General features: G+C 34.6%; 1 protein-coding gene and 1 pseudogene across 1 annotated transcript in view; one reads left to right on the forward strand and one right to left on the reverse strand.

Moving 5' to 3' along the window:
• Positions 1 to 17,425, reverse strand: part of MYCBP2 (MYC binding protein 2) — a 234,133-nt gene that overhangs the window by 137,521 nt on the left and 79,187 nt on the right. The window contains exons 22-29 of the mRNA XM_049778932.1: positions 16,739 to 16,892; positions 12,057 to 12,229; positions 11,002 to 11,127; positions 10,791 to 10,918; positions 7,775 to 7,866; positions 6,523 to 6,657; positions 4,865 to 4,948; positions 1,643 to 1,739 (exon numbers count right to left, since the gene is read on the reverse strand). Coding sequence (XP_049634889.1) covers positions 1,643 to 1,739; positions 4,865 to 4,948; positions 6,523 to 6,657; positions 7,775 to 7,866; positions 10,791 to 10,918; positions 11,002 to 11,127; positions 12,057 to 12,229; positions 16,739 to 16,892 — 989 coding nt within the window. The remainder of the gene's footprint in view (positions 1 to 1,642; positions 1,740 to 4,864; positions 4,949 to 6,522; positions 6,658 to 7,774; positions 7,867 to 10,790; positions 10,919 to 11,001; positions 11,128 to 12,056; positions 12,230 to 16,738; positions 16,893 to 17,425) is intronic.
• Positions 7,531 to 7,654, forward strand: LOC126016829 (uncharacterized; annotated as a pseudogene).

Consider the following 17,425-nt stretch of genomic DNA (forward strand, 5'->3'; position numbering starts at 1 on the left):
TGAACCCAAGTCGACCGTGTCAAGGCAACCGCCCTAACTGTTGTGCTATTGCTCTGACCCAAACTACAAAATTTTTAAAACGGAAAACACTAGACTTAAAAACAAGTATGTTACAAGCCATATTGTATATGTAAACTAATAAACCTATGTATGTACATGTAAATAATGATCTGAAAGGATACACAGCAAAATATAAATAGTGACTATATATCGTGCTGAAGGAATTGGGGAAAGAACTTGAATAAACTCTTAATAAAACTTTATCCCTACTTCATCCTTTTACCACCAAGTCTTTTTTTTTGTTGTTGTTGTTTTAAAAAAGACAAAAAAGAAATTTCAAAAGTCTACCTCCTGGGCCAGAGCAACAGTAAGTGGTGAGGGCACTTGCTTTACATGCAGCTTACCCAGGTTTGATCTCTGGTATCCCATATGGTTCCTGAGCAGCCCCATAAATCCCTGAACACAGAGTCAGGAGTATCCCTAAGTATCAGAGGGTGTACCACCATTCCCCCAAATCTATTTCCTAGGCAGTTTACCAATTATGAACTACTACCAGCCACTCAGTTCCATAATCTTAAAAGCAATTTGTATTCATTATATTACACAAATTCAAAATAATGCAATGATATACTTAAACTAGATAATGTCTAAAGAGCCTTTAGTCATTACATATAATATAAAAATAATTTTTTTTAAATTTTGGGTCACAAATGGAACGGCAGTGCTCAGGAACTATGACTAGCTTGGTGTCAGGGAACCATGCAGTGTGATGAATTCAACCTGAACCTTCTGCATGTAAAGCATACGATCATCTTGCTGAGTACAGGGCCAGGAAATTAACTCCGGAAGTGGAGAGACAGTACAGCAGGTAGGGCGCTAGCACTGAATGTTAATGACTCCAGTTTTATACCACACACTTCAGAAGGTCTCCCAAACACAGACAGGAGTAACAAAATAGAGAGCAGAGGCAGCAATCATCAGTTGTGGCCCCAAAACAAAACAACTACAAAAATTTTTGAACATACTATGATCTTCCTATGATCTTCCAATTACAGTGTATTAGCAATTCATTCTATACTAATAACCCACAAATGATTACATACAAAATGGGTAGTTTTAAAAAGTCCATACAGGGGCCGGAGAGACAGCAAGGTGGTAAGGAGTTTGCCTTTCATGCAGAAGGTCATCGGTTCGAATCCCAGCGTCCCATATGGTTCCCCTTGCCTGCCAGGAGCAATTTCTGAGCATGAAGCCAGGAGTAACCCCTGAGCATTGCTGGGTGTGACCCCAAAACCACACACACACAAAAAAAAAACCATTAAAAAGTCCATACACATTAACTCATTTAATTTCCTTAGCCTTATTTTCATTCCCATCTCACATCTTTGCTTTTTTCCCCAGTTCTTAACTACTTCAGCAAGATTTATTAGAAAATGTTTCTAAAGGCATGTCAAAATCAGAAGTCCTATTCTCCCAATAATTAAAACATACATGTTACCTTTAGAATATCAATGCTAAACACAAAATCAAAGCTGAATTCACAAGGATATGCTGAAAGGCTCTTAAAATAATATGTAAATACCAAATATTTAATGAAGCTGAACACTGGATAGAAAAGGTAGAAGAATTTTACATAGCTTACCACTGACACAGTTCTTGCAAACGACCTCTTTAAGATGTGTACAGGTTCACTGGTTTGCTGCTTGCCTTTTGATGCACTGCCATCACTGGTTGGAAGTCTAAAAGCAGACAAGTCCAACCACATTTTTAATTTTAAAAAATACAGCCATGCAATAATAAATAATAACACTTTTTTTGTTAGATAAAATACTATTATGGGGTACCTTAGGAACATGTTCCTATACTAAATGACAATTCTGACATATGAACAGAAAATGAGGATTTGTCTTCAATAGGGAGTATATCATGGGAGAGGGAGACTGAGTGGAGGATGTAGTTCTGAAATATTTCATGTATGAAACCTTCATAATAGCAGTTTGTATAACAGTGTCAAAATTAAAAAAAAAACTGACATGTGAGTACTTCATCTTTGAAAATCCACATTTGTAAGGAAAGATAGCAAACATTCTCTTCTTTTACTAGATACTATACTTTATTATTACTATTATTTATGCTACTATTAAAAGTTGTTTAATTTTACTCAAAAGTAGTCCAGATACTGCTCGTCAAGCCTGTGCTCCCCCTGAACATGTTATCTTGCCTGCTTGTTTTTAGGTTTCTTGTTTGCTTGCTTATTTCCATTCTGGAGAAGCCTGTGTTCTCTCTAGAACACTGACTTCTCCTTTTCTCTTCCTCATATCTTTCTAAATAAATGTCAATAAAAAGATTACCTTGCTTCACCCAGGTCGAGAAGCTGTGTTCACAAAGCACATGTAATATATAGTTTGATAAATTGTGTTTAAAACTATATTTTTTGGAAAAAGTAACATTAATATAATATAGATTCTTTTCAAAATGGATATTAGAAAGAATTTGGAAGAAAGACAATCACTGTTCTGGAAATAACTTTAATTTTCCCCACAGACATTTTAATTCTCCTTTCTAAAATTATTATAATACTCTATCACAAGAGAAAATATCAGAAATTTCAGAGATAATGAGAGGAGGGCTGGAACACCAGCTCACTTCATGAAGCTCACCACAAAGAGTGGTGAGTACAGCTATAGAAATAACTACACAGAGAACTACCATAATTATGTGAATGAATGAGGGAACTGGAAAGCCTGTCTGGAGTACAGGTGGGGGTGGGGTGGATTGGAGGAGATTTGGGACATTGGTGGTGGGAATGTTGCACTGGTGAAGGGGGGTGTTCTTTACATGACTGAAACCTAATCACAATCATTTATGTAATCAAGATATTCAAATAAAGAAAAAAAATGTAACAATAAGCTTAAAAAAAAAGAAGTTAAAATATTTTTCAAGGATTTTCTTAATTCTACAATGAGATAACAAAATTAAGAACTATAACTCAATCTGTGTGTAAAAGAAGCCATTGCAGTTTTTGAAATCACCATGATTTCTTTCCCTAATATAAGTAGTTTATAACATTCTTAAATTGATATTAAAAATAAGAGATTGTAAACCAACTCATTAAAATACTTTTACTGGCAAAACATAAGTTTTGAGTCAGGTAGTTAAAAATTAAGCTTGATATAAGAAAACAGGACTGCATCAAATTAAAAAGCTTGCTTCTGCACCACCAAAAAAAGATAACCACAATAAAAAGATACCTTATAAACTGGAAGAAAAGATATGTCCACAATTCACCTCACAAAGGATAGTATTATATACATACATAAAGCTCCTATAAATTTCACAAAAATGATCAACCCATAAAAAATAAGTGAGTAGAGATGAACAGAAACTTCCTCAAAGAAGTTTTTTTTTTTTGGTTTTTTTTTTTTTGGTTTTTGGGGCACACCCGGCAGTGCTCAGGGGTTACTCCTGGCTGTCAGAAATAGCTCCTGGCAGTCACAGGGAACCATATGGGTCATGGGGATTCGAACCAACCACCTTTGGTCCTGGATCAGCTGCTTGCAAGGCAAACGCCACTGTGCTATCTCTCTGGGCCCTCAAAGAAGTTTTTGATAGTCAATTGGTATGTAATAATGACCAATCATATGGCCCAAAGAAATATTAAAAATATGCTCTCTAGCGGCCAGTGAGATGGCACTAGAGGTAAGGTGTCTGCCTTGCAAGCGCTAGCGCTAGCCAAGGAAGGCCCAGCAACCCAGATGGTCCCCGCAAGCCAGGGGCAATTTCTGAGTGCTTAGCCAAGAGTAACCTCTGAGCATCAAACGGGTGTGGCCCGAAAAACCAAAAAAAAAAAAAAAAATGCTTTCTATCACCTATCATCAGAAAAATACAAAGTAAGACATAAGATCAACTCATACCAGTGAGGCTGGCACACATCAACAAAACAAAAACAACAGTGTTCATGGGAATGTGAGGAAAAGGAATTTCTCAACTAGCAAAACCTAAGAATTCAGCTTCCATAAGAATTCAGCAATCCTATCTCTTCTTGGCCTTTTGGCTAAGATCAATTGTGAAGAATTCAGCAATCCTGCTTCTTGGTATCTAACCTAAGGATCCCTATTCAGAATAGACATTTACACTCTTAAATTCATTGCAGTACTATTCTAAATAGCCAAAATCTGGAAACAATCCAAGTGTCCAAGGACAGATGAGTTGCTAAACAAACTATGGTATGTATACTCAATAAAATACTAATTGTTATAAGAAAAGATAAAACTGAACTAGTAGCTACTATGTGAATGGAACTGAAGATTATTATAATTTGTGAAGTCAGTCAGAAGGAGCGGGGACAGTGACAGAATAATCTTACTCATAAATAGAATGTAAAGAAGTCTAACAATGGAATAAAAAAAAAGAACCAAAGGAAATAGGAACCAAAATCAGTCTAAAGAACTGAACTAACCATGGGAAGAGGAGTTTTAAATGGGGGCGGGGGTTGCTGAGGCATAAGTGGAGGGAAGAGAACACTGGTGGAAGATGTGGTGGCACATGGTTGTACGCATGAAATCCTACTATTAACAATATTGAAAATAATGGCTGACTGCAATAAAATTTAAAAACATTACATAAACTTAATTTTGATGTGAAAAATGTCTAAAAATGCAAAACATTAAATGTTCTTATTAAATGTAGCTATTTTTCTGTTATATAAATGGCTGATACTTAAATATTTTAACAATACTTAAAATCTTAAAATACTTCTTAAAATACTTAATTTTATTTTCTTAAGACACACATTTTAAAGCAATCCAATTTCATTCTGATAAAGGAATAAACTATGGTCATTAATGCAACATTTACTACATACCTGTATAATAACTGAGGTATCTGACCAGCATTGACATCTGTACCATTATTTGATTTCTTTGAACTTTTAAATTGGAAAACAACCCTAAGAAGAGAAAAAAAATTATCAAATTTATCAAAATATTTATCAAAAGGAACATGATTCAAAATTCAGTTAAGGGCAATAAGGAGTTAACTTATCATTAAACTTATGCATTCAAATCTTACTGTTAATAAGCAGAAATTTAGTCTTCATGGAAAATAAACAAGTTAAAATGAAAAACAAAAAAGCATCACGCTTAGATTTTACTACTGCTCTGAAAGGTTTCATGAATAAAATGAAGGAACTGAACATTGGAACTGAACCACCTGTCCACTACTCTCTGCTCCCTCTGGCTCAGAGCGATACAGTTTAATAAAATCTTTTTACATATAAGCAGTTCTAAAGCTGTTCAGGTTGATACATTATATGCTTTAGCTTCAAAATACAGTTATTCCAAAGTTGAATGAGCTGTCTGTGGAAATCTAACAGTTCAGTGTCACAGCAGTCATTCTAGTTCTAGCACATAATCTCATAGTCTCAAGAGAAAGCTGAAAGGGGTACACTGATTAACAGATCTGAATATGCTTTGCCTGTGGCAGTCCCAATGTACTCATGGCACCTCATAATTCCACCCCATCAGCACCACAAAAGCTCTGTGTGTGCGCACGTGTACATGTATAATAGAATTTCCCACATAACTGTCTTTTTAAATGAGACTACAAAAAGATCAGCATCTAAAAATCCAAAATCCACGTTTGATTTAAAAATAATTCACAAAGCTATTCAAGAAATTAAGTGGTATAATACATATGAAAAGTGCTTATAAACTGAAAATCTAGGCATCTATAAACTTTTAAAAATTTCCCTAGTTTATCCAATTACAATGGCCCATAACCCTTAATTTTGAAACTTTCTAATAGCTAATTTTTAAATAAGTATATACTTTCTTTCTTTCTTTTTTTTTTTTTTTTTTTTGGTTTTTGGGACACACCCAGCAGCACCCAGGGGTTAATCCTAGCTCTACGCTCAGAAATTGTTCCTGGCAGGCTGGGGGGACGATATGAGATGTCGGGATTTGAAACACCGTCCAGCAAATGCTCTCCCTCCACGCTATCTCTCCAGCCCTACTTTCTTAGTTTTTGTGATTTCCAAACTCTCCCTCTTCTTGTCATTTTCCTCAATGCAATTTCTGATTATGTAATTAGAAATTGTTTTTTATATAACTGATCATTTTTAACCCTTCAAGACAGTAAATAAATTTTTAAATAATTTAATACCCAGGAACACTTAGATGCAAACTGTTAAAAACACAGAACTGTGGTCCTATTTCTTCTGTCCTATCCAGACTTTAACTTGGCATGCAATTATATGATTTTTTAACTGTCATAATTCTTTAACTATGTTAATTTTAAACAGTTAAAAGACTTGAGTTTTCAAATACTCCACTAACAAAAAGAAAATAGTTGCATAACAGAATTGATTTTTTTTTTTAAATGTATTTGGGGGCAACACCTATTCGATTCTCAGGCTCTACACTCAGGAATTACTCATGGGAACCATATCAAATTCCAGGAATTGAACTGGATTGGTCATGTGCAACCTCCTATGCCATCGCTGTGGGTCACACACTTTCTTACCCATCATCTGTGGTGATAGAAGCTTGCCCATGAGATCCACAGTCACTGCTGGGTCCTGATACTCGAGCCCATGCAACATACCACCATCCAGCTTGCAGGAGAACTGGTTCGTCAAACATCATAGCATACTTTTCTCTGAGGGAAAAAAAAAAAAAGAAAACCATTGTGTCAAATAACTTCGGAGTTAGCTGTCAAGTATCTTTACCTAAAGAAATTGCTTACAAACATGAAATCAATTATGAGTCTCGTCAAACAACATTTTAAAAAATCCAAATAAGAATAAAAAATAACCAATCAAGCAAAAATAAAATGTGTTTTTAAGATAGAATTACTTAAATATATGGAAATATGTATAGTAAAGATAGGGCAAAATTGAAAAATTACTGTAAAAAGTAAAACAGTGTGTTCAAAACTAGAAACAGACTTGTGGTACAAAATTTACTTATATCATAAAGGTTTTATTGAGAGATAGCATGGTAAGAGCCCATATTTAGATGAAACTGAAGTTATGGATCAGTTTAAATGTATGCAACTTTGTAAACGAATTATGTTAGGCAAATTACTGTAGTCTCTCTGTACCTTAGTAACTCATTTAAACATGAAAGAAAAAAGTCTAATTCATAAAATTGTCCTGAGTATTGAATTAATTTAGGGAAAGTATTTTTAACTATATAAAGTTTAACCAGTTTGATGGTAAGAAGTATAAACATAAAAATAAACCCTCTCATACAAACTAGGTACGAAGTTCTAGGTAGCCCAGTGAAAGGAATCTTTATTAGCTGTAACAAGAAGATTAGGGGACATTTGAGGAAGAAGAAAGTAATGAACAGATGTGTAGTGGTGTTATAATATAAAATTCTAAGAATGCAAAGTATTTAGGGAAAAGATAGATATAATGGGTATAATAGTAGTAAATAGAAAGTTAAAAAGTCTTTAAAGTAGTATGTAAATGTTTTAATACTTGTTTAACAATCTAAATAAATGTGATCCTTCTCAAAAAATTATGTTATCACTTCTTGGCCTTTTGACCATGTTCAAGTGTAGTATCTGTTCTTATCAGTTTAATAAAAATCATTATATTTCTGATTCATACTTGTATGCATAAATGCTAAACGGCATAACAGAAACTCAAGAACTATTATACTTATTTAAAAATTTTTATATTTTTTTCTAATACAAAAGCATAGACACTCAATTCCAGGTTTTTTTTAACATGGTTAATATTTATAGGAAACAATGAAGATAACTTTACCTAGCAGCACAGTCATAAGCCAGCACATCTGTCTCTGCCAGAAGGTCCCCATCAGTTTCATGATCTCCTCCATCAGGGCCCAGCTCAAACAGCTGAGGAAATCAGAAAAACAGATTCCAACTATTCAGTTATGCAAGCTAGAATACTATGCTTATAATTTTGTGCATGTTCAATACATGATGTATTATGGATTACACAGAATGTAAAATTAACAGAAAGTGGTGTGATGTGGTGTTGAGTCATTTCTACAGTGTGGGCGTTGACAGTTCCATGCTTGAGCCCAGCACTTTAAGTACATAGGGTAGGGTGGTCCTCCTGAGACATCACAGCTACATGCGGAGGTGCCAGTGGAACCAAGTACGAACAGGGTTTGAACTCATGGTCTCACATATGCCTGGCATGTGCCAATTTGTCCTTTTAATAATAATAAATTATTCATTATTATTATAAATAATCCTCCCCTCTACATTTTTAATGGTTGGTGAAATATACAAAAATATGCTTGAATTATAAAATCTGTGCATGATTTAATTGTCAGATTAGTCTCCATTCTCCTGATTTATACTCTGATCTATATAGTACTATGAGTCTATTCAAGCAGTTATGTACCAGATGTAACCATCTTAAGTTGAGAAAATCAAATTTATCTAATTAGCTTTAAAAGGTGGAAGAATATTGTTTCAAAACTTACAAGATTTAAAAACTTTCTCTCTTGTCCATAAAAGAAATATTAAGTTTGAAAATTAATAAAATACTTGTGGTGCATTTAGAAAAAACCCCAATGAGAATGGTATGAAAAGGTTAATGATGGAGAAAGAGGAATAACAGAAAAGAAGGATCTAAGAAAAAGTAGAAAAAAATAATAGTTGCAAATAAAATGTCACGGGAAAAGAGAGAAAAAATGTGTAGAAAAAGAAGATAAAAGAGGTGAGGTGGAAAGATAGGAAGAGAGAAGAGAAAGGGGATCCTGGAATACAGGGTCTTAGCAGCACCATATCACTGGATCGTAGCACCAAGTTATCTACTCCCCATTCAAGGAGAGAAAATGGGGGTGGGTGGGAGCTGAGAGGGGACAAAAAGAATAGGAGGAGGGAAAGGAAGAGAGAGAAGTAAAATGCGAGATGAGAGGAAAAGAAGGATCAGAGACTGAGAAAAGGAATATGGAAAATAATCAAGAAGATAAAAATGAATAAAATTTATGAATAATGAGGAAAGGTTATTTTAAAATGAACTAACTTGTAAGAAATCCGTTACCTTGTCTCTCTGTAAATTGTTTTTCTTTATAGGTGCAGGAGACTGCAAAGCTTCCCACATTCCCGCATATTGATAATTACTCCACTGTGGAGCTACATCCCCAATTCCCTAATTCCTATTGGGAACTGTAACAGAACTATAAAAAATGACAATCACACCAACAAGGAAGAATAGGGTATACTTAAATTTATTGGTTGATTACTATGCTAGTAGTCTCAGGTTTTTAGTTCTATGCTTATGAAATAGAACTCAATCTTAACAGCCAATGGATTTACCCAGATACCTAAATTTCACTAGTTCTATAATGACTCACTCAACCCTCCTCTTTCCCTCCCTGTTCTGATATGTGGCACCATCATTTACCTAGTCACTGAGATAAAAGACTTAGAATAATCCTTTGTCCTATCTCTCTGCCAACACTACATCTATTCTATTTGCTGGTAGCAAAACTCATCAACCCAAACAAATTCAGTGTTACAGACTATGATAGTTGAATGACAGTTACTGTTCTTCTGGTCTTTGGTGCCTCCCTGAATTGTCAAGTTCCATATGGTTGACACATTGTTTTTGTTTTAACCCCCTTAGTATTGTTTTAAAAATATGTACATTTTATTAATCTTATATTCTTCTTGGTTTCTCATAGCCTTATCTGGAGCATGATAAAAAAAGATCTTTAATTAATGGCCCCTATATCTTAATTGTTTCATATTCACCAATAAAAAAAAATTGAGCATATAAAACTATGAGGCAGTTTTAGGAATTGGGGGGTGAATATGAAACAATAAGTAACAAAAAAGGTTTACAAGAGGATTAAAATGATAGTACAGTGGGTAAGATATTTGCTTTGCAGTAGTCAACCTGAATTCAAGCAACAGCACCCCATCCCTGAGCCTGCTAGAAGTGATCCCTGAGTTCAGAGCCAGGAATAAATCCTGAGTACTGCTGGGTGTGCCACCCCCCAAAAACAAAACAAAACAAACAAAGAACCCAAACTAATGGAAAGGAGTCTGATAGGGTAAAAAAATATTTTTTTACTGAGATATAGACTAATGGCTAACATTTCTTTTTTAAAAAATACAGGAATTGGAAGAGAGAAGAAAAAGAGGAGAAAAAAGAGATGAGTGAGAGAGTAAAAAGAGATGAGTGAGAGAGTATATGAATCTATTGGACCAGAGCAATATCACAAGCGTAGGGTATATGCCTAGCACACAGCCTACCCAAGACTAACCCAAGTTCGATTCCAGGCATCCCATATGGTCCCCAGTGCCTGCCATGAAAGATTTATGAGCACAGAGCCAGGAGTAACTCCTGAGTGCTGCTGGGTGTGGGCCCCCAAAATATCTAAGTATGCAAAGCTTGCAGTCTACCTATATCCTTGATCTACTCAGCCTAAAATATCTAAAAGCCATTTTTATTTCAATCTCTTCTTTTTTTTTTTTTTTTGGTTTTTGGGCCACACCCGGCGATGCTCAGGGGTTACTCCTGGCTGTCTGCTCAGAAATAGCTCCTGGCAGGCACGGGGGACCATATGGGACACCGGGATTTGAACCAACCACCTTTGGTCCTGGATTGGCTGCTTGCAAGGCAAACGCCGCTGTGCTATCTCTCCGGGGTCAATCTCTTCTTAAATAGGTTAGTGGTTTACTGTATTATATGCTCATGATTCCTTAAGTCCTTATTAAAAGAAAGTATTACATAATATAATAAATGAAGTCAAAGGAACATTTTTAAACAAATAGAAAAATGACAATAAAATGTTTACCTTAATTTTAGCAGTATATTCCCCTCTACCTCCAAAAAGACCAAGGCCACCAAGTAAAATGTCAGTGTCGGCACTAAAACGAATAGCTTCTACTGAATGAGCAGAATAACCCCAACCCCCTCCATGACCTAAAAGATACAAAGAAGAATGTTTTAAAATGCTCATACATAGCTGAACTATGATATAACCCCCTAGGTATAACTATACATACTTTCAAACCTGTTCACTACACTATAATCTTCTTTGGAATAAACCTTCATTACTGCTTGGGTCTCTTCCTCTGTACTTGCAACACCCATCTTTAAATCTTGCATAGCTGCCAAAGTATCAAGACATCCTAAAATAAAAAAAAAGTTCAATACCTTGAAACTAAAAAATGTTTGAAAGAGGAATTTCTACCAATAAAAATTCTTTTCTACTTGGTTTATTAATTTATTTAAGCATATATAGTGTCTTGCCAAAATCAAGAATCTCTGAAAATAAGAAATCCTTTATGAATATCTGCATTCCTTTCACTTAATTCTTAAAAATATTATTCAAAGAAGATCCATTAGACTTGAGATATCACTAACTGGTGTTATCAGATAAAATTTGAGAAAAAGAAAGAAATTCCATATGTAATTTAAGAAGTACACACAGGCATATGATTTTATAGAAGAAAAATCCAGATGTACATGAATCTTTTAAAGATTGCTTTCTAGAAACAATTATGTCTACTCTAATAAAATATAGCATTTGTACTTAATGTGGATCAGTATAAAATTTACAGCACTATAATAAAACTACTGAAAAAGCATATTTCAAATAAATTGAATAAAAAGGAAAGTGACATGCACAGAGAAAAAGTTATGAAAGACTTTAGAAGGTGTCTTTTAAGAGACCACATAATTTATATTTTGTTAACTTAAAGTTATACATATAAACTTTATAGCTATATATTTAAATAGTTCATTTGTATCTCAAAAGTTTTTATGTTCAGATTAAGTAAACACAACATGGATATGGCTTTTAAAATCTATCTATTGCAATCAGTTACAGTAAGGGCTACTTTATGTTAGAATATTTCTGAATTTTTTTATTTCAATGCCAGCATGTGATAATATATTTGAAATGAGAGTACTTAGCTTATATTGCATTAAGCTACTGTTTAGTGCTACTGTTTACTGCTACTGTTTACTGCGCACAATAGAATGGCAAATCTAAATATTCTATACAAAACTCCTCAACACAAATGAAGACTAGTTAATGGTCAAAAAGCAAGCTTACCTAGAATATGCAATGCGGCATGCGATCGGGTGGTGAGAGCCCTTGATCCTGTTGGTAAGGCCAGTTCAGGACTTAGAATACTACATCTGGACTGCATGTCTGTTGCAGAGGGAAGCCTGGCATCAGCAACCACAGCATTATAACACCACAGTTCTCTAGTATTTGGGCGAAACCTTTTAAGAAAGAGAATAATTAAGCTCTTTAATGCATAATTTCCTTAAAAAGTTTCCATAGTATTACTGATGACACATAATCCATTTAAAAAGAAGAAAATGCAGTTTATTTCCTTTTTGGAGCTAAATGTGTCCATCAAAAAATTTATTTCCCTGTAAGTGAAATAACTTGAACTAAATAGAAATAGTAAATATTACTAAATTATATTATATTACTAATAGTAATATTACTAAATAGTAATAGAAATCACAATGATTTGTGAATAAGGGGAAAAGATATAATAATTTTATGTATGCATATAAAAAGCTTTTATATAACAAAAATGACACAAAAATAAGACAATGGGCAGGATGAGAGGAAGTATAAATGGGCTAGAAAGACAGCAAAGGAGTTAAGGTGCATGCAGTTGACCCTGACTCACAACACTGAGTCCTCTGAGCATTAGCAGCAGCATTGGGTGTGACTATGGATGCTCCCAACACAATCAGGGAGACCTGGGTAATCCCTAGCACTGCAGAACTAAGGAGCAACATCACAATCTAAGGAGTTTGAACTTAACTGCTCAGAGTGCCCCAGGCCATGTGAGTATCAATGGGAACTTCTTCCTCCCCAGAAAAAAAGGAGAAAATTACAAATGAGGCAAAAAAAAAAAAAAAAAAGAACAAATAAAAACAACAATATCCACAATGTATCCAAACTGTCTTGATAATTTCTTCCTCTAAGTCAAGCCTGATTTATTGGGAAGACAATAAAACAAGCATCAAGTGTGGATAAAATATCTATTGTCAAAAGGATTGCATAACTATGTATGTAATACAACTATGAACTCATGCCAAATATGTAATGTTAATAATAAATCAAAAATATTTAAAAGAATACTATAAGGAACTCTCAATGACCACCAAACTTTATTATTTTAACATTGCCTCTTTTATTCTATGAGTTCTCACTTGTAAGTTTCAGAATTTATACTAGAACTCTTCAGAATGTATATTATCTTTCTAAGCCATTTCATTCAACTCACACTGTTAGATGCTCAATCTCTAAAAGTAATATTCCCAAGCCTTTGAGTTTGGCCAATTTTCCTAATTGCCCACTTATAGTATCTTCATTTAGATAACCAAACTTAACATGTCACAAGTCTTACACTTTTTATATTCACAGATGCAGATATAGCATGAGGAAATAAAAATCCATTTATGTAAATATATATGCAGAGGCAGGAGTGACCCCTTAGCACTGTTGGGTGTGGCCTAACAACCAACCAATCAATCAAGTTAAAAAAAAGGTGCTTGTTTAGCCAGACAGATAGTATAGAAGTTAAGTAAGGAACACATGTTGCATGCAGCTAGCCCATATCAATCCCTGGCATCACAAGTTTTCCAAGCTATTACTGGGTATGATCCTGGAGGTCCCCAAGTAACACCCTCACAAATACAGGTGGCCAAGTTATCCTCACACAACAAGGCTCAACCAAACAAGCATTCTCAAAGGCCTTCTACTGAGCTGACTTCCTACATCTCCTCAGCTCTGTTTATGAAGCCAAGCCTGCCTTTACCCCAAATTTAATGTCTCAGACACAGACATCAGCAGAATTTGGTTAATTGTTTTGCTTTAGGGTTTTTGTTTGTTTGTTTTTTGGTAAAAAACAACCAGTGGTGCTCAGGGTTTTATTCTTGGCTCTGTGCTTAGATCATTATAGGTGGTGCTGGGAAATAAAATCTAGGTCAGCTGCCTGCAAGGCAAGTGCCCTAGCCAATGTAGTATCTCTTTGGCCTTGCTTTTATTGTTTTTTAAAATAATGCAGTCCTGTGCTAGTTGTATAAATTTTGAAGTGGGAAATAGCTATTAACATTTATCTGCACTTTACAGATGTTAAGTTTCTCATGATTCAAGAGAAAGCTGTCAAGAATATAAAAGTAGGCTCAGACAGAAGAAAAGTCACAGTAAATTAATACTAAATTGCAATGTCTTTGATAGCTGTTAAATGCCAGTGGCTTACTACAAAAAATAAAGAACACAAAGCAGCCAGTCGTCAGTCAGTATAAAGAATAAAATCTGATCCCGATTTAAAGGTGAACACTTTCCAGCTGCTTTAATGAAATGTAAGAGGAGAGTGAACTTTATCTTTTAATCCCTGCTTTGGAAAGAAGGGAGTAAACGATCAGGGCCTGGAAAGGCATGAAAGATCATTTGTCCCACTGGAACCATATGTGAAAAGGACAATGCTCCACTAACTGGATACTTTATTTCTGAGCATTGTTAAATGGCTGTCCTTATGCTAGACTCTATCTCTACTCTTATCTCTAATTTAGGAACATACACATTTAGAAACATTTTATACTGCCAATTTTAATTTATAATTTACTAATGTGAAATCAACAACATATTGATACTTCACTTAAAACTTTATAAAAGTGACTTTAACATAAAACATCCATTCAAAGCTAGGTTGACACTGGAGTTTGCTTTTGTTACAAAATCTCTTTATACTGATTTCTAATAAGCAAAATAATTGAGGACAATTCTATATGATATTCAGTTCTCTATCCCCTTCATTCAATTCCACTGTGACCAACTGTAATTTTGTTTCTCAGTACCTAAGAATTATTACCAGAGTGCTCACTTATAGCTTATTATCTAATAACCTGAATTATGCTACTAGGGAGATCTAAAGCACAAATCTGCCTCCAGGCCTCCTCAGAGAAGTGCCTGAATAGCATTAATTTACTGGTCAGCAACCTAAGAAGCACTTAATTTCCTAATGCAGGTCTCAAATTGATAAGAAAATATCGGCTAAAGAATCTGTGCCCATTTTTACTGCTGGGCTGGCTTACAGAAATCAAAGTAAACAAGACAAGAAAGACAAAGAAAAAAAAAATCACTTGCCTAAGCTCATTTAAGCCAATTCAACCTCTAAAGCCAACATCAACCCTCTAACCTATTTGAACTCCAACATAGTAAGGCAAGCCAAGTAAACAATGAAAGGGGAGGTGGGAGAAGATGATGAGCCTAAGATGAGTCACTCTGGGAATCTTGAGATACAATCTGTATTAATATTCAAATTAGAAATATTAAAAACACTTCACTTTCCTCACTATGTATATAAAATATTGCAATAAAATTTAAATACACATTGACAATGTCACTTCTTGAGACTCTTGTATATTTACATCATTCTCTGTAAGACTTATTAATTATTCAAGATTTCCCTACCAATATAAGCATTCTACAACACAGATTCCTAAAGTGCAAGCTCATTGATCTTATTTACTTTACTGTTTTCACATATTTTTCTACATACTAAACAATAATTTGGGTATATATAGGAAGAAGTAAAATTTCTTGTGCATTACTTACAAGACAGCTGATAGACTAAAAATAATCAACAACAGAATGCATTAAAATAAAACTAGTTACAGGGTCAGAGCTGTGGCACAAGCAGTAAGGCTTTTGCCTTGCATGTGCTAACCTATGATGGACCACGGTTGGATCCTTCAATTTCCCATATGGCCCCCCAAGCCAGGAGCGATTTCTGAGTGCATAGCCAGGAGTAACCCCTGAGCATCACTGGGTGTGGCCCAAAAAGCAAAATAAAATAAAATAAAATAAAACTAATTATAGGGGCCGGAACGATAGCACAGCAGAAGGGCATTTGCCTTACAAGGGACTGACTCAGGACAGACTTCAGTTCAATCTCTGCCATCCCATATGGTCAGGAGCGATTTCTAAGCTCATATCCAGGAGTAACTCCTGAGTGTCACCGGGTGTGGCCCAAAAACCAAAAAATAAAATAAAAATAAATTAAAATAAAATAAAACTAATTATAATTTTAAAAAGTAAACACATCTAAAGTTCTAAGTATGTGTCTGCTCTAACAATCAGTAGCAAACAATCTATTTTATTATCCTGTCATATAAATAAAAATATATATTGCTCACTGAGTCAACATAACTTCTCCAAGGTGGCAGAAACAGCAAATCAAGAATAAGGGGAAAACATGGCAATCTGACTCAAAATGCATTGTTCTCTTTTGGGGGAGTTGATGGGGACAAGGGGAGCCACAACCAGTGGTGCTCAGGGTTTACTCCTGACTTTGTGCTCAAGCACCTCTCCTGGCAGGGCTTTGGAGACCACATGGGATGCTGGGGATCAAATTCCAATTTGCCACATGAAGACAAGCATTATTCCCACTGTGCTATCTCTCCAGCTCCTCATGATTCAAGAGAAAGCTGTCAAGAATATAAAAATAGGTTCAGATAGAAGAAAAATCACAGTAAATTAATACTAAAAGTGCAATGTCTTTGATAACTCTAATCCACCCCAAGTTCTTGACCACTGTTCTATACTATAAAGAATCCCGTGAATATCTAGAAAACAAAATAAATAGGAGACTTCTGCTTACCTTGGCCTATGAAAAGTCTACTACCATATATGAATCTTATCACCACAAGAATACAATTACAACAAAACATCCAGTACTCTATTTTACAAATGGAAAAGCTTACCTCCAAATTACATCATACACAGGATCAAGACACACACCAAATCCTTGCAGATCCTCTTGCTCAGAGTCATTAAAAGTTTTACAACTTCCATCCACTTTATTTATCAGAAGACATTTAAATGGAGGGGGTTCTGATATAGAAGCAGGTACCAAGCCTTGGGGAAAATATTGACATTTATATTTTTAAGACACATCAATCTTTTATCATTAATCTAAAAAAAACCTATTCAACTGAATAAGAATACAATGTTACCACACTATAGGCACCACCAAATGGCTAATGGCAACAAAATCCACTGACCCCTTTCATATGCCTTAAAGCCCTCCAAGATAAGCATTACTATTATATTATCAATTTTAAGAAACTGAAACTTAATGAATTAAATAATTGGTCGATAAATATAATTAAATTAATCAAATTCCTTAAAAGCCTCCTCAAAATGTCTTTTAGGAAGACTAAAACCACCAGCCATCTAAATCTACAAAACATGTTCTTTATTTCTACGCTACAACTATTTGGTTATACAGATATTCAAGGGATCAGATAAATAAAGCCTGGATTTGACTGAAACTTTCAAAGTCTGTCTAACCTTCCAAAAAATTAATTTCCTTAATATAACAAGACAATATTAGAAATATTTCTCCTTTTAATACAATGATTCCAATTACCATTTAGCTCACATTTCAA

Source organism: Suncus etruscus, chromosome 8 (genome assembly GCF_024139225.1).
Source record: "Suncus etruscus isolate mSunEtr1 chromosome 8, mSunEtr1.pri.cur, whole genome shotgun sequence".
Taxonomy (NCBI): domain Eukaryota; kingdom Metazoa; phylum Chordata; class Mammalia; order Eulipotyphla; family Soricidae; genus Suncus; species Suncus etruscus.